At 57.5% G+C, this 26,251-nt stretch overlaps 1 protein-coding gene and 1 non-coding gene across 2 annotated transcripts in view; one reads left to right on the plus strand and one right to left on the minus strand.

The window, feature by feature from the left end:
• CACNA2D2 (calcium voltage-gated channel auxiliary subunit alpha2delta 2) overlaps positions 1 to 26,251 on the plus strand; it is a 156,056-nt gene that overhangs the window by 67,668 nt on the left and 62,137 nt on the right. The window contains exon 3 of the mRNA XM_011364753.1: positions 22,760 to 22,876. Within this exon, the coding sequence (XP_011363055.1) occupies positions 22,760 to 22,876 (117 nt within the window). The remainder of the gene's footprint in view (positions 1 to 22,759; positions 22,877 to 26,251) is intronic.
• Positions 5,298 to 5,416, minus strand: LOC111742749. Its single transcript, XR_002781457.1, has one exon. It is a non-coding gene; the product is annotated as a 5S ribosomal RNA (ribosomal RNA).

Consider the following 26,251-nt stretch of genomic DNA (forward strand, 5'->3'; position numbering starts at 1 on the left):
TTTTTTTTTTTAGCTCACTGAGTCTAAGTGAGTTTTATGCTGAATTTTAAAATACCTTATTTTTTCCAGCCTCTAAACTACTAATCTCCCAGGCTGAGGGATTCTGGGACAAAGGCGAGGCCTCGAAGTGGAAATCTGTAAAATTAGCTTCGGCGGTATTAGTGTTTGCAGTTGGAGATTGAAAAATTGCTTCCCGGGGTCTGATTGGAGGCTCCCCTCTCCTCAGGGAAGAAGCAAAAACTCGGCGTAGAGATGCCCAGGAGTACGGCATGGCGGCCGAGGGACAGATGCTGGGAGGCTGTTGTGGGGTTCGGCAAAGCTCCTCCTAAGGGGGCCCCCACCGGGCCTGTAAGCTGGGCCTGCTCCGCAGAGCTGTGTGAGGGGTGAGTGTGTCCTCTGAGCTCTGAGTACACAGCAGGTGCCAGGTAAATGGGGTCCCTTCTTCTCTTCTTGAGGCCTCCCAGAGTCAGCTCCCCAGACCCCCACCCCAGTGCTCCCACACAAGGGAGAGAGGGAAGCTTCGGAACCTGACTGAGGGGCCAGTTCTGGTGCCTGTGGGTGCGCCCGCCTGCGTGGCCCGCCAGGCAGCTTGTGTGCTTGATTGCCTCTGATTGGCTGCAGCTGAATTCAGCAAAAGCTATTATTTGCCCTTGATGAGCCAATCAGATGTCCTCATTGGCCATTCAGAGCAGGCACTGGAACCTGGGGGGGAGATGGGACACAGTGAGGCGGGGGGCAGGGCACAACAGATGCAGGACCCGAGTCTGGTCTGTGTCGACTGCGACCTTCACACAGATCACACCTCCCTCCCCTGACTCACCACCCCAGACCAGGGCTCCTCGCCCCCCGAATGGGCCTGCCTCCCAGCTTTCGCCCTCACTGGTCCCTCTTCCTGCAGCATCTTTCCTAGCACAACTACCTACCCGAACCCCTCAAGACCTCCTCTGTGGAAACCCTCTCCACCGCTCCCAGCCAAGGCGAGCTGTCTCCTCCGAGCTGCCTGAGCCCGTTGCCTGCCCCCTTGTCTTGTTCTGCCAGGAATTATGGAAGTCATGGCAATGGTGGTCATGGGAGTTCAGACAGACCGGGGTTCAAACAGAAGGGGTGAGGCCTGAATGCACGGTTTGGGGTGTGAGTGTAGGTCTGGGGGGCTAAAGATCTAGTGGCCGCCATGGCTGGGCTCTCTTGGGCCTCTGTAGGCTAGCCCAGGGTTTAACACTGGGGGTGAGGGCAGGCAGGCCTGGGCTCTCTGTCTTATGTCGTGTTCCTGCGAAACAGACTCTGAGACTGTAAGATTTGCACACAGAAGGTTTATTCGGGACAGGGGATGCTCTGAGCATGTGTAAGGAGACATATTGGGCAGGAGTGAGCAGGGAGAGAAGCTGACCACAGTCCAGCCCGTGGGTAGCTCTGGGGCTGGGTGGCTCTTTAGAGATGTCCTAAAAGGAGTCCAGGGGTCCTGGCCTTTGTACCCTACCCCACCCAGTCACTGAATGCAGGCTACTGCTGGGGAGGGGCGTGACCGTGGATGAGGTGGCTCCCTTCAGTCGGGGGTGAAACAAAGAGACTCAGCCTGGGCCACCAGCATGTGGTGGTCAGGGGATGATGGGTGCTGATCCTTGGGCAGACCTAAGCAGCGTCCACAGCAGCCCACTCTTGTGTCACTTAGATCCCTCGCAAGAGGAAGGATGGGGCAGGGTGAGCTGTGGCCTCCAAAATAGAGGCCACCGTTGGCACACATCCTCCCCTTCCTCTCCCACCTGTTCTAGATTCCTGTCACCCTGGCCCAGACCTTCATCCCAGATAGGGCTGAGCCCCGCCCACCTACCTGTCCATCTCAGGCCATGATTGATGCACTTCTTCATCCTTCATTAAAAGTAGACAGGGGAGTTCCAAAGAGATACCCAGGTGGGTCACCTCAGCGTCCAGCATCTTTTCCCTGCCCCAGCATCTTCTGATAATGAGAGTCAGCTACCTTCCCATGACTGCTGCTCGCTCACCCTGAGGAGCCTGAAGTGACCAGCCCGTAGCTGAAACAAACTCCAATGGGACTCTCACTGCGTCCCCTGTGAAAATATTTCCTCTCTGGGAACCAGGACTTACAGATTCACAGAGCCTGAAGTCGAGGGGATGGGAAACCAGAATTCCCCAAGTGAGAGACTGGGAACGATGGGGAGTGGGACCTGCTTCTACCTCATGGTCCCTGGACCTGAGTATTCTTGCCTCTTAGAGACTCAGCCCTTGTAATGGTCATTAATTTAGGGTGTGTACTGTGTCCTAGATTAACAGTCCCCAAGCATTTTGGCACCAGGGACTGTGCTCCTGTGAGCATCTAATGCCTGATGATCTGAGGCGGAGCTGAGGCGGTGATGCTGGCGTTGGGGAGCAGCTGCAGATACAGGTGAAGCTTCACTCGTTGACCCGCCGCTCACCTTCTGCTGTGCGGCCCAGTTCCTAACAGGCCAAGGACCAGTACCGGTCTGCAGCCTGGAGGTTGGGGCCCCTTGTTCTAGGTGATAGCACCCCATGTTGCTGGATATCTTCTCCAACCTGATGTCTTTACTGTGCTTGAAAAGATCTCACCAGGAGAACTGAAAACATCTGTCCACACAGAAACCTGTCCAATAGTGGAAACAACCCAAATGTCCATCAGCTGATGAATGAATAAACAAAATGTGGTAGATCCATATAATGGAATATTATTCAGCAATAGAAAAAGGTTGAAGTTCTGATGCATACCACGATGTGGACGAACTTTGACAACGTTATGCCAAATGAAAGAAACCAGTTATAAAAAGGGCACTTGTTGTATGATTCAATTTACATGAAATGTCCAGAATAGACAATTCCCTAGAAACAGAAAGTAGATTAGTGATTGCCAGGGACTTGAGGGAGCAGGAATGGGGTAGACGGTTTCTTTTGAGGGTGACAAAAAAGTTCTAAAATTAGTGTTGATGGTGGCACAACTTTGTAAATAATCAAACAACTGCGGAATCGTAAACTTGAATAAGGTGGATTTTATGGTATGTGAATTATATCTCAAAAAAGCTGTTATTGAGGGGGGAAAAAAGGTCATTCCAACACTGTCAGGCTGGTGGCTTCACGGTGGTGAGTAAGTGATGGGACCAGTAGATTCTGTGTTCATATGCCCACTGAAGCACCTCTTTTGCTGTCAAATGGGCTCCTTGGTCCAAGGAAGCCATGGCAGGGGTCCCCAACCTCTGAGCCACGAATCAGTACCAGTCCGTGGCCTGTTAGGAACTGGGCTGCACAGCAGGAGGTGAGCGGTGGGCCAGCGAGCCAAGCTTCATCTGTATCTGCAGCTGCTCCCCAGCACTAGCATCACCGCCTCAGCTCCACATCAGGTCATCAGGCATTAGATGCTCATAGGAGCGCCAATCTGTGGTGCCACAAAGGTTGGGGACCGCTGAGCCATAGGGTCCCCTGTCAGTGGATCAAACACTAGGTAAGCTCTTAGATAACCAGCACCCTGCACGGAGGAAAGGAACACTGGTCTGATATGATAAGAGCATGCGTGCCAATCCCAGACGACATGAATCACTGCCCCCTTCTCAGGTCAAAGAGATCAAGTGTAATCAACTTGCCACCAAGTGGTGATCTCCTTGAGAAGCAGTGCCATACTGGGGGCTCAGGATTGGTTTCTTGCTGGCAGCGTGGGAATTCAGCAGCAGTAGCAGTAGCTGACTGACCTTGGTCTTGGGCTCATGTATAATCTCCATCCTGCCCTCATGGCTACTCTCCATTGGACCAGCCCTAGAGGGGTGGATGACAGAGGCTGGCTGATGGCAACTGGCCAAATCATTATTATGCCTAGTGATTTGGTGCCTCTTTTCTAGTGGCATTAACGTACACCAATCTTCGCATTTTGTGCCCTTCCCCATTGGTCCATTCGCGTGCCTCTTTACCAGGCTTCCTTGTCCCTGGTCTTCCAGGCTTTCTGCATCCTGACAACCAGCCCAGCCATTTGTCACTCCCCGTGAGTCTGAATACATTCTTGCCTCGGGCCCCTTCCCTTTCTGTACAAAGCAGATGACCAGGGGTGCTGCCCAAAGCTTTGCTCTTCGGGAGGCTATTTCTCTAACGCTATATCCGGCCATTCCTGAGTGAAGCTGTAATGTGGCTGCTGTCTGTTGCCAGCTCACGCCAGCAAAGTAAGCTGACCCATCTGAGGACAAGCTCAGTCTTTCTGCTCCTCCATCAGCTGGTTGTGAGCGACCCCCCACTCCGTGTCATCATAGATGAGAGAGGGGCAGAGGGGCACGCATGCAACAGCGGTGAATGAAAGGGGTCGTGCAGCTTTCTCGTGCCCTCTGACCAGGCTTCCACTTGATCAAGGATGCGTCACTTCCTGTCTATAATGGGCTGCCCTTGGGCTTGCAAGACCTCATGACCTCGTGGGTCTGACAGAAGCCAGATCACTGAATATGCCATGGTCATTTAATCAAGAGCTATGTGCAGTGACAATCCAAGAGATGCTTTTTGAATGGTGCATAGTTTTCTGTTGAAATGGTCTGGACTCTAGGACTATACTGAGATTTTCCTGTTAGAACCTGCTGTACACTCCATACAGCATCTTTTCCCAAAATGGATACCTCTGGTACCACTGGGCCTGCTGGGGCATGTGGCCTGAGCTCCAGGGCCACTTTCACCTTAGCCTGCACCTGCTGAGAGCCTTCCCTGTCGCCTGGTGTGTGAGGAGATATATATAGCATCGATAACACATGTTTGTGTATATTATGTTTAGATTTATGCGTATGTGTGCATGTATACACACACACACACACGTCTTGGTATTGAGCAGTCTTCTCGGGCTGGCCTGCAGAGGACAGGCCCCCACGGAGTCTCTCTCTGACGCTCGTGCCCTTCTCAGCCCCACACTCCTCCTCGCGTTGGTAAACAGTGTCCTCTGGGCCGTCCCGCAGGGAACGTGGTGGTCATGGTGGGTTTTCTGACCTTTCGTGGCAGAACCGCGCTGGTGTGTCCGCGTGTCTGAGTCTTTGAACCCTCTCTCCCCCCTGTTTGCTGTGCTTCTGGCATTTCTACTTCTCTTAGTCAGGGGGCCGTCACTTCTTCCCGGCTTCTGCCGTTTCCTGGGGTTCTCGCTGGGGCGTTAGATCCTGTATCATGGGGAAGTGCTCCCATGTCAATAACCTCTCCCGTACCCAACCTGTCTTCTGTCATCCTTGATCCAAGTGACCTCAGGATCCAGTCCTAAATGCTGGCTTGATCCTACAGTGTCTTTGGGATGCAGTTCTTTTTTTTTTTTTTTTTTTAAACGCCTACAGCACCTGGTCTTCCTAGGTGGTCTCCCATCCAAGTACTAACCAGGCCCGACCCTGCTTAGCTTCCAAGATCAGACGGGATCGGACGTGTTCAGGGTGGCATGGCCGTAGACTGTAGTCTTTTTTTCTTAACGGGCCCAGCAGTTCCTGCGGTTGGTCATGTTTTTGGTCTGGTGCTGGGAAGGAGGGGTGCAGACCCTGAGGAGAGCATGTTGCTTTGTAACGTGGAGGCCTCTTCATCATCTCTAAGCGCATGGGGGCGGTTCTCAACCTTTAACAAGGGGAAGTGGCTGCTTCCGGAGGCTCAGACAATTTAGAGGGATCTGAGGTTTCAAGGTTCTCAAGTGCAGTGACCCAGATGTTCCTATCCCACAACTCAGGGACCCACTCCTTCCCTCTGAGGGGACCTTGGGTAGCCAGCCTGCTGGGATTAAGACTGTAACCCCCTCCGGATCCTTGCCACTCTTCTAATTAAGTCCCAGCCTGACCCTCAGCTTTCTCTGCCTTTGGCTATAGGAGATGAGAGTCTTTTTATATCCTGCCAAGGGGGCTTCTGACTTTCACACTTCACCTTAAATTCATGATTAATCACTCTCAGCCTTCCATTGTCTCTCTCCAAAGCCCTCAGCAATAGCCATCGCATTCCATAGTCCTTATAATTACACTTCCCCGAAACTCTCAACCCCCTGAAATATTACACCCATCCGCAGGTACCCCATCTCAGCTCGTGATGGGTGAACATTTCATCAGTCGCACCTTTATCACATGCAAGGACTGTCATTGCTCCCTGTACCTCCATGATGAGGCCCTCAGGGCCAGCAGGACAGTGCCCACTTTAGAGCCAGCTTTCTAGGACTACTTCCAGCACCAGTGACGGTAGGGTTGGTTCCCTGGCATCACTGAGGTTTGCGTGCAGGCGTTTACTGGAGGAGTACCCTCAGGGACCACCCCTGTGAGGGGCGTAGGGCGAAGGATTGGGTAATAGGAGAAGTTGTAGTGAAAGCCTCAGCCGATTCCACAGAGAGTGTTGGAGCTGGCCTCGCCCCTCAGAGCTGTCCCCAACTGAGGCCGGGCCTTTGTGCTCCTCCACCCCACCTATGTGTCAGGCAGAGCATCGCGAGGCAGCTCCCTTCTGCTCAGGCCATAGCCTGGGCAGGGGCTTTGCTGGGAGTGGTCAGCAGGCAGCATCTTGGCAGCAAGGGGAATTTGGGCCTCGTCCTGGGTGGGGAGTCTGGGTGGCACACCACAGCATCCACTTTGTGGTGCCACACAATTCAGAACCAGGTTCTTGTGGTGCCCCTGCTCAGCTGAGACCTCAGGCAAGTCCCAAGAGCTCTCTGAGCCATGTCCCATCTGTAAAATGGGTTTCAAGGGATGTAGCCAAACCCCCCCACTCCCAGGGCCACTAGGAGTGGGATCTGAGGGTGGCTGTCAGGAATAGTGGGAGCTGGAAGGCTGCATACATGGGGTAGGGCCAGGTTCCAGTCACCATCCGGGTGGGGGCTCAGGGCCCAGAGACCGCCCCCCACCCCTAGAGCCATCAGGCTCCTCATTCTCTCCCTCGACAAGGAATCCAAGGCCTGAGCCAACCTAGATTGGATGAAATGGGAGACAAGGGCTAAGTCTGTACTGTTCATAAAGTCCCAACAAGTTTGTCTGGCTCCTGGAGGTGAGTGAGATGGACCTAGCATGTTGTCGAGTGGCCAGGGGAGAAAACAGTGTTTCCTCTGGAGGGGCAAGCAGAGGGTGTCTGCTCAGACTATTCAGTGGGTTAATAAGTTAGTGGCACAGGGAGGCAGGCCGGGTTCCAGGGGCTGGACTCCAGGATGACTGGTGGTCTATTCAACGGAGTGAGCAGAGAGTAGGGGCCATCAGGCCTCTGGCCCCTAGTTGGGGGGCAGATAAAAGTGATGATGGGCGTGAGCACCAGCAGTGTGGCTATCCAATGGCAGAGCACTGAGAGTCATCTGGAAGTGGGCAAGAAGCCCTTTCAGAGGCCATGTGGCGGTCGCTTTTGTTGAGGCCTCTGTAGGCCAGGTGATTCTAGGCATACCAAAAATGATCCCTCACAAGGTTGCCATGCAGGTAGAGAGATGGCTCAGAGGCAGGCCTCATGTCCCGAGACCTGGCCCACGGGCAGAGACTCTGGGTTATGGTGGCCGGGAACACCCATGATGTCAGCTCCTGCGGCTGGCGTGGTGGGCCTGACTGTGGGGGCAGGTGCCCCTGGCTGTAGCCGTGGGCCGGGAGCAGACGGCACGCTGGGCGCAAGAGAAAGCTGAGATGGGCATGCGCGTGGCGGGCGTGCCTTTTTAAACGATCATCAGCCTTAGTGTTCCAACAGCCTCTTTCACTTTGTAAAAGCCTTTTCTTTGGAAAAATAAAAGAAGATTGGAGGCAAGTACAATATTTGGCTGCGGTGGCTGCTAATTTGGCACTGAATGTCACCTCCGCCTTTCTCTCCTCATTTCTCTTCCGTGCTCCTTCCCTGGCTCTGGTTGGGCGGGCGGGGTGAAGGGGGTGCAGGGCGGGCTCCCGAGCCTCTTAAGATGCGAGATTCATTTCCTTAAACACACATTGTCTCACTCCAATTTCACGTCCCAGCAGTTCTGGTGAGGAATTAGCAGCCCCTGGGAGAGAGCAGGCGGGTTCTGTTTACACAGGTGGGGGTGGACGGGGGTTGGGGGGCGGCACTGCAAGCAGGGGGCTTGGGGCTGTTTGGACAGGGAGCCCGCAGAGGCCCTGGGTCAGGGGCTGCCTCGCCTGCCCAGACGGCACTCAGACGGAGTCGGGAGGGTCCTCTGTCAAAGAATGTGTCTATCCTGCCCCATTTTAGATGTCTGAGTACTGGAGGAGGGGACTATATTGATTTGGGGGCCAATCAAGACATTGAGCTCTCAGTCAGAGAGGACACTTCGGATATTCGTCCCCACCCCTGCCAGACCTGGGGGCCAACTTTTGCTGATCCCCTTCGTGACAGCGGCTCACCATCTCTGGAGACTGCACTGCGCTTTGTAGTCAGGCTCCTTGGACTCCTCAACCCGGGTCCTCACCTCTACCTGCCTGTCTCCTCCATGTCCCTGTGAACTTAGGAGGCTACTGCCCTGTCATTGTATGGGAGAAGCGACTCTACTCCGTGGGTGGCCCCCAGGACCCAGCCCCAGGTCTCTCCCTGTCCTGGTCAGTCCTCAGGGCACAGACTCCCATGGGCCAGCCGCCTCTCTTCAAGGCATTCAGGCCCTTGTGTGTGCAATGGTGATGATCTTAAAGAGGAGGCTGAGGAGGGTGACACTTTAACCCCCTCCTCAGGCGCCCTTCAGACGGCATGATGGCAGCCTGGGGAATTCAGGCCTCCCTGGCTGGGCTTGTTTGGGGATGTCCTCCAAGGCCAGGGCTGCCATTCTATGCCCTCTCTGCCCTCTCCCTGTCCATGCCCACAGTCACCCACCAGCCACACCCCCACCCTTGCGGAGTCAGTGGGCTGGGCACCTCATAAATGCAAAGTCAGGGCCGAGCCCCAGGAGGACTGCCTGGGAGGCAGCTGTCCCCCAGCTCCCCCGAGCGGCTGCTCATTCATCACCGTTTAGAGGGGAGACCCGCTAATTTGTCAGCCCATTAGCCGGGCACAAGCAGCATATGGACCCGGTTCCTGGCGCCCCCTCCCCGCCTGGCTTGATTGTATCATCTGGGCTCGCTGCACACGGAGGTCGGACTCAGATCACTGGGGCACCACCCTGCCCGAGGCTGAGCCCAGCCCCTCTGTGAGGCCGCCGAGGGTTTACTGCCCGCAGCTTCTCCAACAAATCTGCATTCGGAGTCAGCGACAAAGCCTCGCTAAGCTGTGGCTGTGGGCTGAAGAGGGCCCTGCTTTTAGGAGACGGACATTATTTTTAGTGTTCAGAAAATGATCATTTTTCCTCACCCACTGTCAGCACGGAAATCCACTGTTTTCTAGATCCTCTTGTCTGCGGGGTGGGTGTGGGCAGAAAGATGGCCTTGTCCCATTGTCTGACCCCCACGCACAGAGTGCATTTGTGTCCTGGGACCTCACAGTTGCAGCCTAATGTCACAGAGGGGCTCTCTGTGCCTGTGGGGTCAGTGGCTGGAAGGAGGGGCCAGCCCGGTGTGGTTGGCCTGAGTCTGGATGTGTGACTGGTACCTGGCTCCAGTCCCTCTGAGGTGATGGGCAAGGGACAGGGGGCTGGGTCTGCTCGAGGGCACCTTGGGCCTGTCACATGCATGTAGATGTTCCCTGAGACCTGTGTGCTGTACTTGAGCAAAGAGAGGGACACAAGCAACTCGGGGCTGCGCTCAGGGCAGAGGAGAGGCCTGGGGCATGGATTCTGGGGCAGCAGGCAGGGGGGCAGGAAAACCAGAGGGACGGGAGTCTGCCCAAAGGCCCCCACGGAACCACGGCTGAACAGAACTGACCCAGGCCTCCTACCCTGAGCCTGCTCTGCAGGCCCCAGAAAAGGGGCCAGCTGGAGCCCATCCTCAAGATCCTTCCCCAGCACCCCAGTGACCTGGGCCCGAGACCCCGCTCAGGGGTCTCCGCACCTTTGAGGGGCATCCATACAGGTCCAAGGCATGGGTGGGGGCGGGGGAGGGAGGAACAGAGTTTCTCAGCCCTCCTCTCACTGCTAAGAAGGAAGGGGGGGCCGCCTTACATAATTGGGGCAATTTGTTCCGCTCTTGTCCTCCTGGCAACATGTCCCTCACCGCCTCCTTGCTCGGGGAGCCCTTGACGGAGCTAGAAGCTCAGGCGTCCCTCCCTCCTGCTGGAGGTCGCTGAACAGAGGACATGGGAGCCCAGAGGATCATCTCCTCTAGGACCTGATGGGCACCCAGGTCTGGGAAAAGTGGGGGGTGGAGTAGAAGGGACAAGGTCACACCATGTGCCAGGGACACACGCCTGTTGCCCCCAGCCTGCCAGCTGACCTCCCCAGTTCTCAGAGAGTTCACACCAGCAGACCAGCCCCCCGAGGCTCCTGTGATTCGCAGGGGAGCATAGCTGCCTCCCCCAGCAGCTTTCTCCGCAGGCCCTCGGGCCTAGCTGCTCACCCAGCCCCACCTTTGCTGGCTGTCCCCCTTCCAGCTGGGCGCTCTCTCCCGGCTCATTCATTCATACCCCTCTTCGGGAGAGTCTTCTCTGCTAGACCTCCCTGGCAGAGAAGGAAGTGCCAGCAGCTCGAGCCTGGATCTTCCTGGCCCCGCCCTCCTGCTGACTCCTCCCTCTTCGATCTCATTTTACCTATCTGTACGGTGAGGTCCTTGCAAGGCCAGGATGGTTTTCTGCAGGTAGAAGCATTTCCTTGGGGAGTGCCCACCCTCGGGCCCAGCTCCGATCTCTGCTTGTCCTCTGTGCAGTCCCACTGGACAGACAGGTTGGCAAATGAGCCTTCAGGGCCTGGTGGGTTCTTTGGGTGCCGGTAGAGCCACTGAGCAGAGCAAGGATCCGATTGGCACCATGAATCGATCTGAATGGATGATCTTGGGCAAATGAGTGAGGGGCTGGCTGTCCTGAAGGGGCTGTGCTTTCGGGGAGGAGGCACCCAGGTGCCTTTAAGAGATGGGATCTCCAGGGACATTCAAAACAGGATGAGGTTCGCAAACACCCAACTCACTAGCCAGAGCAGCTTCCCAGAGGAGGGGGCCTGGGACCAGGTCGGGCTGAGGACGGTCACAGGATCCCATGGGATGGAAACCAGCCCCTGGGAGGTAGGTGGGGGTCTGGACCGGGTCTGTGTTCAAGTGTGTGGTTCGTCTGTGAAGCGTTGAGTCCCAGGTCCACCAGTTATTCTCTGTGCCTCGGTTGCCTCGTCTGTGAAATGGGGACGACGTCTGTAAGGGGCTTGTAAGGATTTGATACAATAGGCAGCCGGCATGGAGGCTCACTTCGGCCCCGCTGGGATTGGCAGCTCGTCCTGTGGCAGCCCGTCATCACCCCACCAGACAGCTCCCCAAGCTGGGCAGCAAGAGGTGGGAGCCCAGGCTCAGCAGTCTGCCTCCCCAGAGCACAGCACACTTACTTCGAAGTTCATGGCTATTCAGATCAAGGCCCTCGCAGTGTTTGCCAGTGTAGCCAAGGCAGCGGTTCCTGTTTGCACAGTTCGTTTACACGGCAAACACTGTGTGTGGACACAGTGAAGGCAGACGTTGGCCCCAGTGGCTGCTGGGGTGCGTGCGTTAAGGAGAGCGAAGCTGGAGCCAGGGGTGCCAAGGACTGTCTCTCCGTGAGGTGCAGAGAGGGGCCAGAGCCTGACCTGGTGCGCCCAGCTGGGAGTGAGTGTAGCAATCACTGACTTCCGGCTCTGGAAAACCCTCGTGGAGTGACTACCCTGAATTTTTTGAGTCTAAACATTGGAGCTTTCCCGTGAGGTCCCAGGAGAGCCTCTGAATGATGGAGCGAGGAGGCGCCCCCTGGGCATGTGTCTCGGTGCACACGCCCTTCACATGTGCCTGTCCTCAGCATATCTTCAGCACACGTGCAAGGCATCGGTGTCTTTATTTACGCTTCTGACTCGTTTCACAGAAGATTTAAGGGCACTTGCAAGAATTTATAAAAGTCAAGAAGAGCCTATAAATTGGGGATAGGAGAAAAATGAAAGGAAAACCAGAGGAAGGAGCTGGGAGGTGCCGGCAGAGGACGTGGACAAGACGGCCCCAGCACAGTGTCTCCCTTGCACACTTGTACACCTAACCATGGGCAGGCTCCAGCTTGGCTTCGGCGCCCACAGCTTATCAGTGCCTGGCACTCGGGCCTTGTGATCAGAGGAGGGAGCCCAGCCAGGCCTCCTGGGGACCCTGGTCCGGAGGTGACTATCAGCCAAGCCATGCTCTTTCCCCCACCCAGCCCAGCTGTTAGGAGCCTCTCCAGTGCCGTGTCCAGCAGGAGAATTTAGGGCCATGACCTTCAGGTAGCCCCAACCACCTGGGGCCAGAAAAGTTCTACTGCTTAAAATATTTCAGATGGCCAGACCCTCTTTTGAGGTACAGGTGGAGACCCATAGAGCCTCACCCAGGCCTGGGGCTGTTGGACATCCAGTGACAGTGGACAGGTCCATCTGGGCGGCGGTGCTTTCGCCACGAGCCTCTGTGTGTGGCACGGGCATCTGCAAGCGCTTCCTGGGCACTGGGTGTGACTGCGGCAAGGTTGGAGCGCGTCGTGCAAGGTCACCAGAACTACACTGTGTGCTCAGGTGTGGGGATGACCCTGGGATGGCCTTGCCCCGAGGCCGCTGGGAGGCCGCAGCCACCTCCCAGGCTTACTCCATCTCTGTCTTTATCCCTTACACCTGACATGCCAAGAGCAACCAGCCTGAGGGCCACTCATTGTGATCAATGCTGTCACTATATGGGGACACCTTCAGTAGCCAGTCTCAGCAGCGAAGGCAGACTTCCGGCCTGCCAGGCCTGGAAGGAGGCCGTGTGAGAAGGCATCGGCACCTTGCGTTTGACCTTTGATCTTTGAGGCATCCCCCAGAAGGCCTGGCCGAGGCAGCTCAGGGCCGTGCGGACGCAGAGGGTAAAAGCTTATGCCAACCACAGGCTAATAAGAAGCAGGGCTGGAACTCAGGCCCATGGCTTTTTAGCCGTCCTCGGCTGCAAGTGCAGGGGACTTGGCCTGGGAAGTCTCCCCTTGGGACAAGTTCTGACCCTCCTGGCACCTCCGTTTCCTCCTGTGTAAGCTAAGAAGCCAGTTGCTAAGCCCTCCCTGGTGTCCTTGTCACAGGTCAGGGAGGGAGATGGATAAAGAAAAATCAAGTAAATCAGGTGGGCACCCCCCCCAACACACACACACACACACAGGAAGTCTACCTGTGGAATCTCAGACGAGGTCTGTGTCCGGCCACACTGGAGTCCCTGAGGGACCTGCTCCAGCCCCTGAAGAGGGCTGCCCATCCTGGCCTGTCAGCGCTGGGAGGGGCAGAATGCAGGCGACGTAGGCAGAGGAATCAGATTTGTCCTTGGCTCCCTGACCTTCAGGGCTATGCCTCAGCCCAGCCTCACACCCATTTCCCAAGGGTACTTATAGGGGTACATTTCTGGTGGCTCTGGGCTAAGAGATAAGAGTCCTCCCTGGCCCACCAAAGTTCTGATGGAGCCTCGCACCCTGGGTCCCAGAGCCCTTCTCCCCACCCTGTCAAAACTCTCACTCCTGAGAGGCGGGAGAGGGCCTTTTGGGGCTGAAGACAGGCCCAGAGGGCGAAGGGGTTGAAGAGACCAAATGGCAGGACAATGACCAGGCCCTGAGCCTCTCTCCTTGGGCTGTTACGTGGCCTGCTCTGAGGGCAGGGTCCATGCCCAGGGCCATGCTGGGCCAGGGCTGCTCAAAGTGGTGACCCAGGTAAAAGGCAGACCAGGTCCGTCCGACAGGTCGGGGCCTGGAACTGACAACTGAAGTCTGACCAGCCCAGCAGCGCGGCGCCGCCACTCACTGTCCACTGTCCCCAGCTGGTTCCTCCACCTGCCGGAGCCTTGGTTTCCTCAGCCGTACGATGGGGACAGTAACCACGCTGCCTCTTAGGATAGTCGTGACTAGGAGTTAGTGGGTTATGTGCTGAGCCCTGGGTGGCCACGTGGAGTTGTCACTGTCACTGAATGTCCTGTGGTTCAGGGACAGGAGTCCTGGTGGAAGGAAGGGGGGGCCAGCAGGGTGGGGAGGCGGCGGGAGCAAGCTGAGCCGGGGTGGGTGGCACGGGGGCCCAGACGCGGCACAAACAGTCTGTTCCCCATAAACATGGGCGCCCACACCAGCCGGCCTCCACCCGGCGACTTCTGCGAGTCGGGAAAGTGTGGGTATGTTTACTCACACTCCCCCGTGCCAGCTGGTGTGCTGGGCACAGCTTCCCTCCCAGCTGCCTCGACAGCCGGCGGCTCCCAGCTCAGGGGAGGGGGAGCAGACAGGGGACCCCAGAGCTCGCCTACAGTTCGATTCACCTCGGGCTCAAGTCACCCACTCCTGATGCTGTCTGGGACCAAACTGAGAGGACAGGGGGCCCTGTGAGTGTCCATGGCCCGTGTCTGTGCGGCTGGGCCATGCACAGCTCCCCTGCTCCCCAAGGTCACCGGAGTAGACAAAGGCCTGTGGCCAAGGCCAGGGACTCATGCCTTGAGTTTAGGCAACAGGTACCCCTCTAGTGGGTCCAGCACCCCTGCCTTTGTGGTAAGTGTTTCCCGCTGGGGCGTGGGCAGCACCCGGAAGCCTCGGCACACCCAGAACCAATGGGGCACACTGCACATGGGTTCCCCACGTCTCAGGTTCTGTGCTCTGCGACCATCTTGTCTGAGCTCAGCCGTGGCAGCCACAGGAGGTGCACGCATCATCCCCACGAGGCCAGGACAGATTCTGGCTGGGAGGAGTCTCTGTCACACCGCACCACTCACCAGCAGACCTGGGTCAAGCATCTCAGACTTGAGCAGCTGTGGGAACCTAGAGGAAGAGGTTCAGAGAGAGGGCTTTTTAGGCAGGTACTAAGTGGCCCATGCTAGAGCTCTAACTTGTGACCTTGGAGATGGGTTGTAGGTGATGGACACCTGGCCCTGAAACATTTGCTTTGAGGTACAAAGGAGTGTGCCCAGTACTGACACGGGCAGTCAAGGACACTGGAGTGTGCCCCCTTTCAGTCCCCATGGGTTTGGCCAGTTGACATTGTCACTTCTGTTGTCGGGAGACACTCACCCCCCATCGGATTCCTTTCTCACCTCCCACCCGACCCCAGAGTATCCCCTTGAGCTCCAGGGGAGCCAGAAGCTAGGGAAGACAGAGTCACTGGCTGCGCTGCACGCAGGCACGCAGCCATGAGGAAGCTGTCACCTAATGGTCACAACCTAGAGTCCAGGGACCATGCAGGGCGACCAGGGGCGACTCCCTTCTTAGCATCCCCAGCAGCTGGGCTTGCATACATCCCGTAATGGGGCGCTCACTATCTACAGGCAAAGACCCCAGGTTTGGGGGCCCAGAGTGTGAGAAAGTTGTTCCGTCTCCCCTGCGCCGGAATACGCCCCTTCCTCACAGACGCCATCAGGAACCTGGGAGAAAGGACCTCTCGCACTTGGGATGGACAGAGGCCACGGCCCCTCCGGGACTGCTCCCACCGGAAATACACGGGCCTGAATGCCAGAGGTCTCGTCCCGAGTCAGGTCTGGGCGAATAACGGATGGGGAACCCGAACTGGCATGGTTCTGAAGCCAATCTAGAAACTCGCGTCTGTTTCAGAGGAGCGAAGACGGGCCACACCCGTGGGCTCTGTGGTGGGTCACGCCTCACAGAGGTGGGGGTCTGTGTTGGGGAAGTACAGGGAGTTGGGACAGATTGGCTCTAGCTCAACTGGGAGGATTTTGGTTTATTGTTTTGTATTGGGTTTTGTGTCTTTTGAAAAACAAGAGATTGAGCCTTTTTATGACGTGGATTTTACAGCGTAACGAGCCAGCATAATTTCCCATTCTCAGCAGCAAGTGCACTTTCTACACTAATTGCATAATTAGACATAATGTACTAATTGCGGTAATGGATGACAGTCAACTAAACTTTAACTTTAAAAACAGGGAGGCGTTGCTGGGGGTGGGGGGGGGCGCTTGGTGCCCCTGTGAGTTTTTTGAAGAAAAATGTGCTGGTGAGCTCCTAGCAGCTGCCTCTTGGGGGCCAGGGGAGCCACCAGGGCCTTCTCACCTTGTGATCTAGGCCACACCCCCTCCTCTCCTGAGGACTCCACCCCCACCCCGCCCCCACCACCTTCATACCTCCCTCCCGCCCACTCGGCCTCCCTTCTGCCACTGAGCTGTCTGCTAGGTTCCCCTCCTCCTGGTCACTACTCCTGCTTGGGATCCCTCATCCCCCGTCCCCTGCCACGTCTGGCAGATTCTCGCCCAGCCTTCCAGACTCTGCTCAGATGGCCTCTCCCCCGAAAAGCCATCCCCGTCTTTTCCTTGACGCCCCTCCCAGCCGTAACCAACCAAGCCACCCCCACTCTACTGCTCACCTCTCCCCAACGCCCCCCTCTGCTGTTAGCAGTGTGAACGGACATCTGTCCCACTGGCTAGTGAGCCCCAGGAAAGCAGGAACAAGGTCCAGTCCATCTCTGCTGCCCCAGGCTCACGAGGGCCCCAACAAGAGCCTGTGGCGTGAATGTGGGGCACCCCGGTGGGCCTGTAAGGACAGGGTTGGGTGGGAGGACATGGGACCATTAATGGGACACTGACCCAGGATGGCCACATCTTCACCTGTCCCTGGAAGCCAGGCCAGGAGCCCTCCCTGCTCCCACGCTGCCACCATAGCCCATGCGGGGCCACATTGAAACGGCTTGGGTAGGCGTCCTTGACCGCCTCCGAACAGAAAGTCCATTCCAAGAAATCCCTATTTGATACGAAGGCTAGTTGTTAATAATGTGACAACTAACATGACAATGTACCGACCCTGCTTGTGGCATGACACCATATACAGCTGACTCACTACAGAGCTAATCCACCACGGGATGGGAGCAGCGTGGCCTGGCCACGTGGGAGCCTAACGTGGCAGCTGGTGAATGCCAGCAGCTGGTGAAGGCTAAAACCAGGTGGCACCTAACCCCTACCCGTGCACCGACTCTGCTCTGAGGGCTCCGGGGCCACACACCCTTGCCTTGCTCTCAGTCCTGCACCAGGAAGGCCAGGGAGGGCCACAACCCCTGCCCCAGGGAGCTCGCAGCCACACACATGGCCCAGGGCCTAGCGTGGCCCCAGAGCAACCCCTCAGTCCAATCAGGAACTGGGCTGTGGGGCTCCAGGCTGCTTGGGTGAGGGGAGAACCCAGGAGGTACAGCTGTCCTAGGTCTGTTCTGCGTGCTCATCGTAGGAGGGGTCCCCAGATACTCGGCTTCTCCATCAATCCTGTGATCTTCAAGGATCTTCTTTAACAGCCATGTTGATACCCCTGATTTTCCCCACGAAGGCACGAGACAAGGGCAGCAACCTGGCAGGGCCGAGGGCAGGAGCTTTGCCCTGACTGGCTGTGGTCCCTGAACTGATCACTACCAGTCCTCTCTCACCCCACCTCTCTCCTGGCCCAGCTCAGGGTCCCTGAGCTCCCATGAGCCCCCATCTTCCATCCAAGGTTTCTCTGATCCCTGTCACAACGGTACCCCATTCTAGCAGCTGACCCCTGTCTCCAACACCAGACTCCATGGCCTCCAGCGCTTGCCCATGCAGACCGGCCTAGGGAGGCCCAGCCCACTGTCCCTAGTCCACTTGCTGCTCTCCCTCTAGAGACCTGATGGCGTGAGGGCTGGGCAGTTAGGACCCCCAGGGACTGTTCCTTCGATACCAGGGACTGGACAGCAAGACGTGACTAGACGGGGTTGGAGAACAGCAAATTTCCAGGGGTCAGATTGTGGGGCTCAGCTCCCTCCACTCTGCCTGTGCCCTCCGTTCCCAGTGCCCTGGGCAGAGGGAGGGGCCGGATGCTGGAGCACACAGCCGAACCCCCTGCCGAGTCTGGGCCTTTCAGGAGACAGCCAGCAGCAGGGCCCAGCCTGCATCAAACCTTTCTCGTTCTATTTTCTTTCTGATTTAATTTTCCAGAGATTAGGGCCTGTTCACCTTCGCTGCAGAGAGGAGCCTCGCGTGCATGCCTGTTTTTACGCTCAGGATCGAGTGGTTGATTAGTGGATCAGGCTGCTTCTGCCAGTCCTCTCCCTGCTCCTCCCCACCCCGAGAGTGGCCCTTCTGCCTTCCACGGGCCTTACTTAGGCCTTTGGCATCACCCCAAGTCCTCCCCAGGCCCACAGACCCCCAGCTTATCCCACATGCCGTCTTTGCCAGAGGATTCACCTTCAAGTTTGGGGATAAGTCCTAAGGAGAGAACTGTACAGAGTGTGACCTAAAGCCAGGCCTGTGGATCAGACAGACCGCTTCAGTTCTGAGCTCTGCAGTGGGACTTAACCTCTCGGGCCCTCATTGTCCTGTCGGCCAAATGGGCATGATCAGAAGGGTCCCTCCTCAGGGCCACCTGCCTCAGGGTGGCCAGAGCCAGCACTCAGCTGTTCCCCTGGCTGTCACGGTCTACCTTCCCCCTCCCTTCCTCTCCCCACCCTCCTCACCCTCCTGTCCTCCCTGCACCTACCTCCTCTGCCTGGGCAGGTTGGGGGCTGATTGGGGTCCAGGCCCCCCGCTGCTATCTTTCTGGGGCTTTGCAAAATGCCTCTTCAGTCTGACAGAGGCCCATCCAGGTCACTAGTCTTGGGGCCTTTTGTCTCCTTGGTGGCTACTTCTGTGTTCCAGGTACCTCAGCTCCACTCTGTCTCCTTAGTCAGCACTGTTGAAGCCTGTGGCGACCAGGCCGACCAAGCTGGCCCCTTCTGCCCCTGTGAGTGTCCAGGCTTCCTGTTCGAGGTCGCCATTCATCCAGGTGTCCTCCAGGCTCACCTCCCCTTTGTGTGAAGCCACCCCAGGAAGCAGGAAGCTGGCCAGAGGGTCTGGGGCCCCTGAGGAGGCCTGGGCCCCACGGGCCCCGGCAATCCCCAGGCCAGAAGGCTGAGCAGAAGGGCCATTTAACAACGCAGTTACTAGAGGTGAAGGAGGTGAGGGTCCGGCCGGCATTCGGAGGCAGGGCGAGGAGATGAGGGGAGACATGGAGGGACAGGTCTCAGTAGCTGACGAGGAGGTACCTACCCTTGAGGGGAAGAGGACGCCCAGGTGACTGGTGGCCGTGTGGGATGGAGGGAGCAGGGACTCTTGGGAACAAGGGTGTACAAACTGCCTCCTGAGTTGTCCCTCGGGGCCTCAGCCACCCCTGCTCTCCCCGTCCTCAGCCCCTGTGCCATTGTGTCTCTTGCTCCCCCTCCCCGCATGCCCACCTGGCTCCTGCCAGCCTGTCCTCGAGTCCACTGTCCTTTCCCCTCCATTCCCCATCTCCTACGTGGGATGGAGCCCCTGCCTCGTCCTCCCCATCACAGCTGGCACGGAGCTGCAACAAGCTGTAGACCTGTGGCCTGTCCCTCTCCTGGGCCTCGCCGCCTGTGCGGAGGTGGGGGCCGTGCAGGCTGGGCTGCTGTGGGAGCCGTTGGGTTTTTCCAGTTAGCTCGTGAGGCCAAGGACACCGGCAGGCACGCAATCCTGCTGCAGCTGTTGAGGCCCTGAGCCCGCCGTGCCCGGGCCCGTCTGTTCCTTCGGAACTGGCCCCAGGGACCAGGGCTAGAGGCTGGGGCTCAAGGGGAGCTCACCCCAGGCATGCTGTGGAGCTGCCCAGGGCTCTTTCTTCCTGCTGGGCCTGCAGGTGGAAAGCACCTCCCAGACCCAGACCACACGAATGGAGAGATGACCTATCTCTCAGGGTGGGACCATATGCTGGGCTGTGTCACTCGGATCTCCCTGGGACATAGAGCTCAACTCAGGGCCCACCCCAGAAGACAGGCAACTGGAGCCGGTCCAGGGAAATATAAAGTACCCGGGATAGAAGGAACGAGGGTTGTTGCATTCCAGAGGCTCATTTGGGACTGGGGGACAGGCTTGGCTGGTAGCTGGACCAGCCCATATAGTTCTAGAATTCTGCCCTCATCTCCCCAGAAACTTTCTCTAGCCCATTTCCTCACCCTGTCCAGGGAGGATATTTAGATAGGCAGGGAACGGGGTGGGGGAGGGGCAGTGCAGGGACAATATGAGTAAAGGGGTGACAGTAGGAGTCAGCAGGGGCTGGGGACCCAGAGGCCTGAAGGTACATGCCAGGGCAATGGGCTGCAGAGGCCTTGAGTGCTGGCACCAGGGGTCAACAGAAGTGTGTCGTGGTGGGTCATTGGGTAGAAGTGGGACAGGAACAAAGCCGGCAGATGCAGCCCCAGGCTCCAAGGGATAGCAGAGCTGCAGGCAGAAGTGGGAGTCAGACCTAGGTCCAGCTGGCCCCAGAGCTCTGTTCTTGAACGTGGAATTGGGCGTCTGCATTTGCCGAGGGTCCGCTGCACACAGGCCTGCTGCCTGGGGAGCTGGCTGTGGCTGTGCCCTCTCAGTGGCGTCCCTGTGTCTCGGCTCCCCTGTTGTCACTTCCAGGGCCCAGGCTGAGGTGCCGGAGACAAAGACAGGATGGCTAGGGAGGGACTGCCCAGAGAGGGGGGTGGGGCTATCGGTGGCAGACCCCAGAACACCAAGGCTGGCTGCCCAGGAATGAAAACCGAGGGCTTTGGATCCCAAGAGTGGGAGTCTAGCAGGGCGAGCGGAGGCAGGAACCGGGCCATGACTGCTGCAGAATCGGGCCGTGCTAAACCATTGCAGGAGCAGCAATGATGTCGGTTCCGTGCCGTCCTCGGCTGGCCCGTGGGGACCGCCAGTCTCTCGTTTAATAGATCAGGCAGCGGTTCGGAGATGGGATGACTCATAGCAGTGTCCCTGCTTTCAAGCCCTTGTGCCACCTGTCAGACCCCTGGCGTGTGACCTCGCCACCCAGAGACTCCCTCTCTCGGCAACCCCCATCCCTAGCCCAGTCACCATGCCAGGCTGCAAGGGCCACCCTAGGCCCAGCGGGGAGGGACTTCTGGGCTCCCTGAGGAGAGTTGTCAGCAGACCACATGGTCCAGCCTCAGATCTGGGGCGGCTGCTGCCGTGGACCGTCCTGGGAATGACCTTGACAGGGGCGGCAGGTACCGCGACTCCATCCCCTGCCCTGAGAAGCCAGGCAGCTGCGCCCCCTGCTGGCACACGTGGGCCGGGGCGAGCTCGGCCAAGGCTTCATGCACTCAGCCTGTACGGCTGAGACTGTGGGCACCACACACCCAGGGGCGCAGTCCAAGGTCAGGAGAGGGTGTGTTTTTAATGTCCCGAAACCTGAGCAGGAGGGTGGGGCATCTGGCTTTGCCACTCACAGTCACGTGTCCTTGGCATGTCTTCTGTTTCTGAGCCTCAGGTCGCCCCACCGTGGGCACTGGGCTCCAGGCTCCTTGAATTCCCAGTGACCCCCTCCAGGCTCTGAACCCTCCTTGACCTCTGTCTCCATCTGGGGGTCTCTGTCCTGAGGCATGGCCCGAGAGCAGCGTGGCCTGGCGCCTACTGGGGACCCCCGCCCCTCGCTGTCCATACCGCCTGCCCGCTGATCGCCACTACTCTGTGGGGAGCAGCAACTTCACCACAAATTATTCTGTTCTCAGAGAAGGACAGAAAGAAAAGAGAAGCCGGGAGGGCTGGGGCGGGAGGAGAGATGGGGGAGCTGGCTTTGCGTGGTGCTTTAACCCTTGGACTGCCAGGGGCTGGGTGGGCAGGGGCTCCGGAAGCCCCCGGTCCCCCACTTCCTCCCCCATCATATGCGGAGGCCTTATCTCCCCACGTCTCCCTGTCACTACCGACCTTATCTCTCCCGCCTGTCTGTCTCTCATCAGCTGCCCCTCCCATTTCCTTATCTCCTCATCACCTCCTCTCTGTCTCCCCACATCCCTCCGCTTCTGCACTGCCTGATGGCACAGGCTGGTGGCAGGAACTCGGTCATGGCAGCCAGGCCTGTGACCCCTTGTGGAGAATCCAGCTTGGGGCGTGGACCTCCTGGGGTCACCTGGATGGACCCAGTCAGGCTCAGAGCCATGCAAGGGTATACGATGCATACACACACACGCACACACACACACACACGCCCCCAAGACCCCAGCCACGAATGAAGACACCCTCAGAAATCTGCTTCTGCAACTCACATAAAAGCCCCCAGGCTTTGTCTAGAGGTCCCTAACCCCACCCCGCCCCCAACATACAGGCCTGTGCACAGATGATGTGTGTTGAGCCATAACACACATGCGCACACACACACAGATGCAGACTACCAGATTTACACCCCCACATAGGAGGAGGGAGGGGCAGATTCGCTCCCCCACGTGCCTTTTCTTTTCTGGTCCCCGCTCTCACATGCTGTGCCCTGAATGGCAGAGGAGCCCCTGGGGGTGCTCAGAGCTCCCGCTACAGTTTCTGCAAATGCCCTGGGGCAATGCCAGCAGAAAGGGATGCAGATGCCTGAGCCCATGTGAACGGGTGACGTGTATGTGTGATGCACGTGTGGGTATGTAGGTGTGTGTACACGCGTGGGTGTGAGAACATCTTTGTGTTGATGTGTGTGCGTGCTGTGTGCTTACTGGCTCCATCTCCCCACTACACTCTGCCGCGTACTCGGCCCACACTTCCCCTCTGCCACTCTCAGCCACTCTGAGCTAGTCAGGGGGTTGCTGCTTATGGCCCCTCGAGGAGGAGCCCTGAGTCCTAGAGAAGGTAGTGACAACCCCATCCTCCCAACCACAACCGATACGCGCTGTGGAGCTCATGACCATGTCCTTCCTCCAAGTCCATGAGAGCACGGAACCCAGATCCCAGACCTCCGTGCTTTCTCTCAGTGGCCGAAGCCAGGAGCGGGGTCGGGGTGAGGACCGAGCTGCACCACACACAGAGAAAGCGCAGGGGCTGTGGCGTGGGAATCCGCGGCCACCCTGGCCTGACCCCTGGCTTCCGCTTCCTTCCAGATCTACAAGGACAACCGGAATCTGTTTGAGATACAGGAGAACGAGCCTCAGAAGTTGGTGGAGAAGGTGGCAGGGGACATCGAGAGCCTGCTGGACAGGAAGGTGCAGGCTCTGAAGGTAGGTGCAATGGCCAGGATTCAGGGAAGACCTGGCAAAGTAGCCTTGCGCTGTGAGGGTGATAGCCTATCCTGCCACAAACGCACGGCCCTCCTGGCCCTCTGAATTCAGACTGGGCCGCCATTGGCAGGGCTGTGCCCTCGTGGACTCTGGGCAGCTGGGGTAGGAACAGGATGGTTTTTCTGGAGTAGGCTATGTGAGGGGTGACCTGGGATCTTGGGAACCCTGTGCGGGTGTGATGGTGGGGCCCAGGCAGGCTCCACCCCTCCCTCCTGTTGGGCTTGGGTCCTCCATTCCTCTGCTGTCTATGAGTGTGCCCTGGGTGAGCACCTGGCCAGGGTGGTGACCTGTTGATGGCTGAGAGGATGGACCGCAGGCTCTGACGGGGAGGGAGTGTGAAGGGACCCTGAAAGCCCCACGAACAAAACTGTGGCCGTGTGATGCTAGGGAGCCCTTGCTCTGCCCATGACTTTGAATGTTCCTCTGTCCGCCGTTGGACCTCGGTCTCGCCCTCTATACTCAGAGAGGTTATGCCTGTCGGCTCCAAGTCACTGCGGTTCTGTGAGGTGACAGAACCTGCTGGGCTGCCCTGACTGGCTCTACAAAGCCAGCTGAGCCCTGGTACTCTACCTGCACCCCTCTGCGCCACCCCCACCCCTCCGGGGAGAGCATCTGCGGAGGGGCCTGTGGAGCTGCGGTGTCCTGGGCAGGTTGTGCGGTAAACGTGGGAGGAGGTCCAAGCTGCCTCCGGATCAGAGACACAACCGTGGCTACCCCAGCCTGTGTCAAAGGGATGAGTCAAATTAAAAGGAATGAAGTACTTTACATGCAACAAAGTGGATGAACTTGAAAACATTACATTAAGAAAGAAGCAGTCACAAAAGATCACCTATTGTGTGATCCCATTTCTATGAAATGTCCAGAATAGGCAAAGCCATAGAAATGGAAAGTACATTAGTGGTTGCCTAAGGCTGGAAGGGGGGGAATAGGGAGTGTCTGCTAATGGATACAGGGTTACCTTTTGGGGTGATGAAAATATTCTAAAATTAGATTGTGGTAATGGTTGCACAACTCCGAATATGTTAAAAAACCACTGAATTGTGTACTTTATGTGGGTGAATTTTATGGTATGTAAATTATATCTCGATAAAGCTATTTAAAAAAAAAAACAGATGAGCGAGTCCACATAAGCCACCCCCAGGCTCAGGCCAGGGTCCTGGCAGGGTCAAGTCAGGGCAGCCATGCAGACCAAACCCCCACCACAGCCAGACCCCAGGAGAGAACGGGAACCCCCCTCCCTAGCACCTGGGCCCTGCTGTCCCCCCGCCTGCCTAGTAGGACCTGGGATCATGCAATGGAGAGAGGTTGGCATCCTGGGACCAGAGGCCCAAAGGAGGTGGACCCTGAGGCCTCCCGCCCACTGTGGACCCAGAGAACCCAAAGCTGGGTCTGGCCAGACCTTCGGAACTCTTAGTCACAGGTTGGGGACAGGTGGGGAAATGAGCTGTCATAGGGAGAAAGCAAAGCCAAGCTTTCGGCCAGAGTAGCAGTCCCCGTAGGTCCAGCAGAGTCTCCCTGATTGTGGGAAACATCTGTTTGCTCCCCGCCACCCCTCCCCGCCAGCCAGCACATCACGTCCCGCCTCCTTACTTTTCCTCGAACTGGGCATGATCTGGACGCTCTTCCCTCCTTTTCTCTTGTTTTTTGTCTCTTTGTCTCTCCCTCCCCGCTTTATCCTAGACCCCCATTTGCCCACTACTTCCTTGTTTTGCTGCCCGCGCCCCTCCCCCCGCCCGCCCAGTTCACAAAGTATAAGCTGCCAGCCCTGAACTTGTATCAGGACCGTCTGATAAACTTGAGAAGGAGCACCCTTCAGACTTTTAGGCCTACTACCCACCAGCTTCAGTCACCTCAGCGGGGGGGCGCTGAGTGGTGGCAGTGACAGATGCCCAGCCTGCCCTCCACACCTGGAGCTCAGGACCCCGCCCCTGCCCATCCCCTCCAAGCCCTGCAGAGCTGGGGCCCCTCCCCAGGCTTCTTTCCCCACTCCTGGAAGAATAATCAACCCTGACAGCTTGGGAGGCGGGGAAACCCAAGGCCTGGGGTCCTGATCCCAACCCTGTCCCCGTACCACATGCCGGACCGTGCCCCATGAGGCAGGGCAGGTGTCAGCCTCCTTTCTACTACATCCACAGCCAGCCCATGGCCTGGTACACAGTTGGCGCTAAATACAAATTATTCTCAACGGAAGAATGATGGAAAAAGACACGCAATGATCGGGCACTGACCACGTGCTGAGTCTGCCACACGGCAACCCCGTGAGGGGGGCCCACTTCACAGACGGGACACTGAGACTCAGGCCATGAATCAGGCCAGGATGTAGCAGGGCTAGGATTTGAATCCAGGTCGCTCGGACCCTAAGCTGGGCCCTTGAGTCCCCATTTATTCCCGAGGTGAGCACGGAGCCCACAGCCCTCCCTCCCCAGCACTCTCCTGGCCAGTGAATGAATGCCCCTGCTGCCGCGCCCCCGCTCCAGGCTGCAAGATGCTCCTGCCTGTGTCCCCAGGGGAAAGGGAGGACCATCCTCCTCCCAGCCTGGTCCTAATTGTTCAAGATGAGCTTTGGTCTTAATTACGTTTTAAATTTGCTTTTAATCAAGCCTTAGCCCTTTTCTCCTTTCCCACATTTGTTTGCAGCCTGAGTGCATATGGAGGGAGGGACGTTGAGGGTCTGGGCCCCCCACCTCCCACTCCCATAGTTCCTCACTCCCTGGACCCCATCCAGTAATCCAATTTAAATCCTCTTGCTCTGGTCTGGAATTTTAATTTGGGGCTTGCAAAGAGGGAACTGAGCAATGCAGGACAAAGTTCATTGTCTCACCTAATCAGGTCCTATCAGATGTTTGTAACGAGTTTCTCCAAGCTGCACAGGGCAGTTTATGGGGTCGAGAGTCAGGCAGGAGCAGACCAAGTCAGGGGCTTTGTCGCACAGGCAACCAGCATCCTGGGCCAGGATGGATGGGGGCTTCAGCTTTGCAGACATGAAGAGGACCTCTCTCGGAACTTCTAATACCCAGGGAGATGGGTCCTCCGGGCCTGCACTGTCAGGGTCTTGGGTCTTAGGAAGGGGAAGAAGGTGACTATGTTCTTACAGCAGACTGGAGGCAGTTGGACCCAAATCAGGACTCTCCTGTCCTCCCAGCTGGTACCTGACACACGGCCCCTCTCTCAAAGGTCATCTCTTCATGGTTGTCCTTCCTCCATCTGTTCATCAGCATTCACTAGTGGCCTACTGTGTGCAGGGTGGTGCTGGGTGTAGGGTGCCCTCATGGAGCTCTCATTCTAGCCCCATCGCAGGCCTCAGTTTCCCTCTCT

The sequence above is a fragment of the Pteropus vampyrus genome, unplaced genomic scaffold (genome assembly GCF_000151845.1).
Source record: "Pteropus vampyrus isolate Shadow unplaced genomic scaffold, Pvam_2.0 Scaffold100, whole genome shotgun sequence".
Taxonomy (NCBI): domain Eukaryota; kingdom Metazoa; phylum Chordata; class Mammalia; order Chiroptera; family Pteropodidae; genus Pteropus; species Pteropus vampyrus.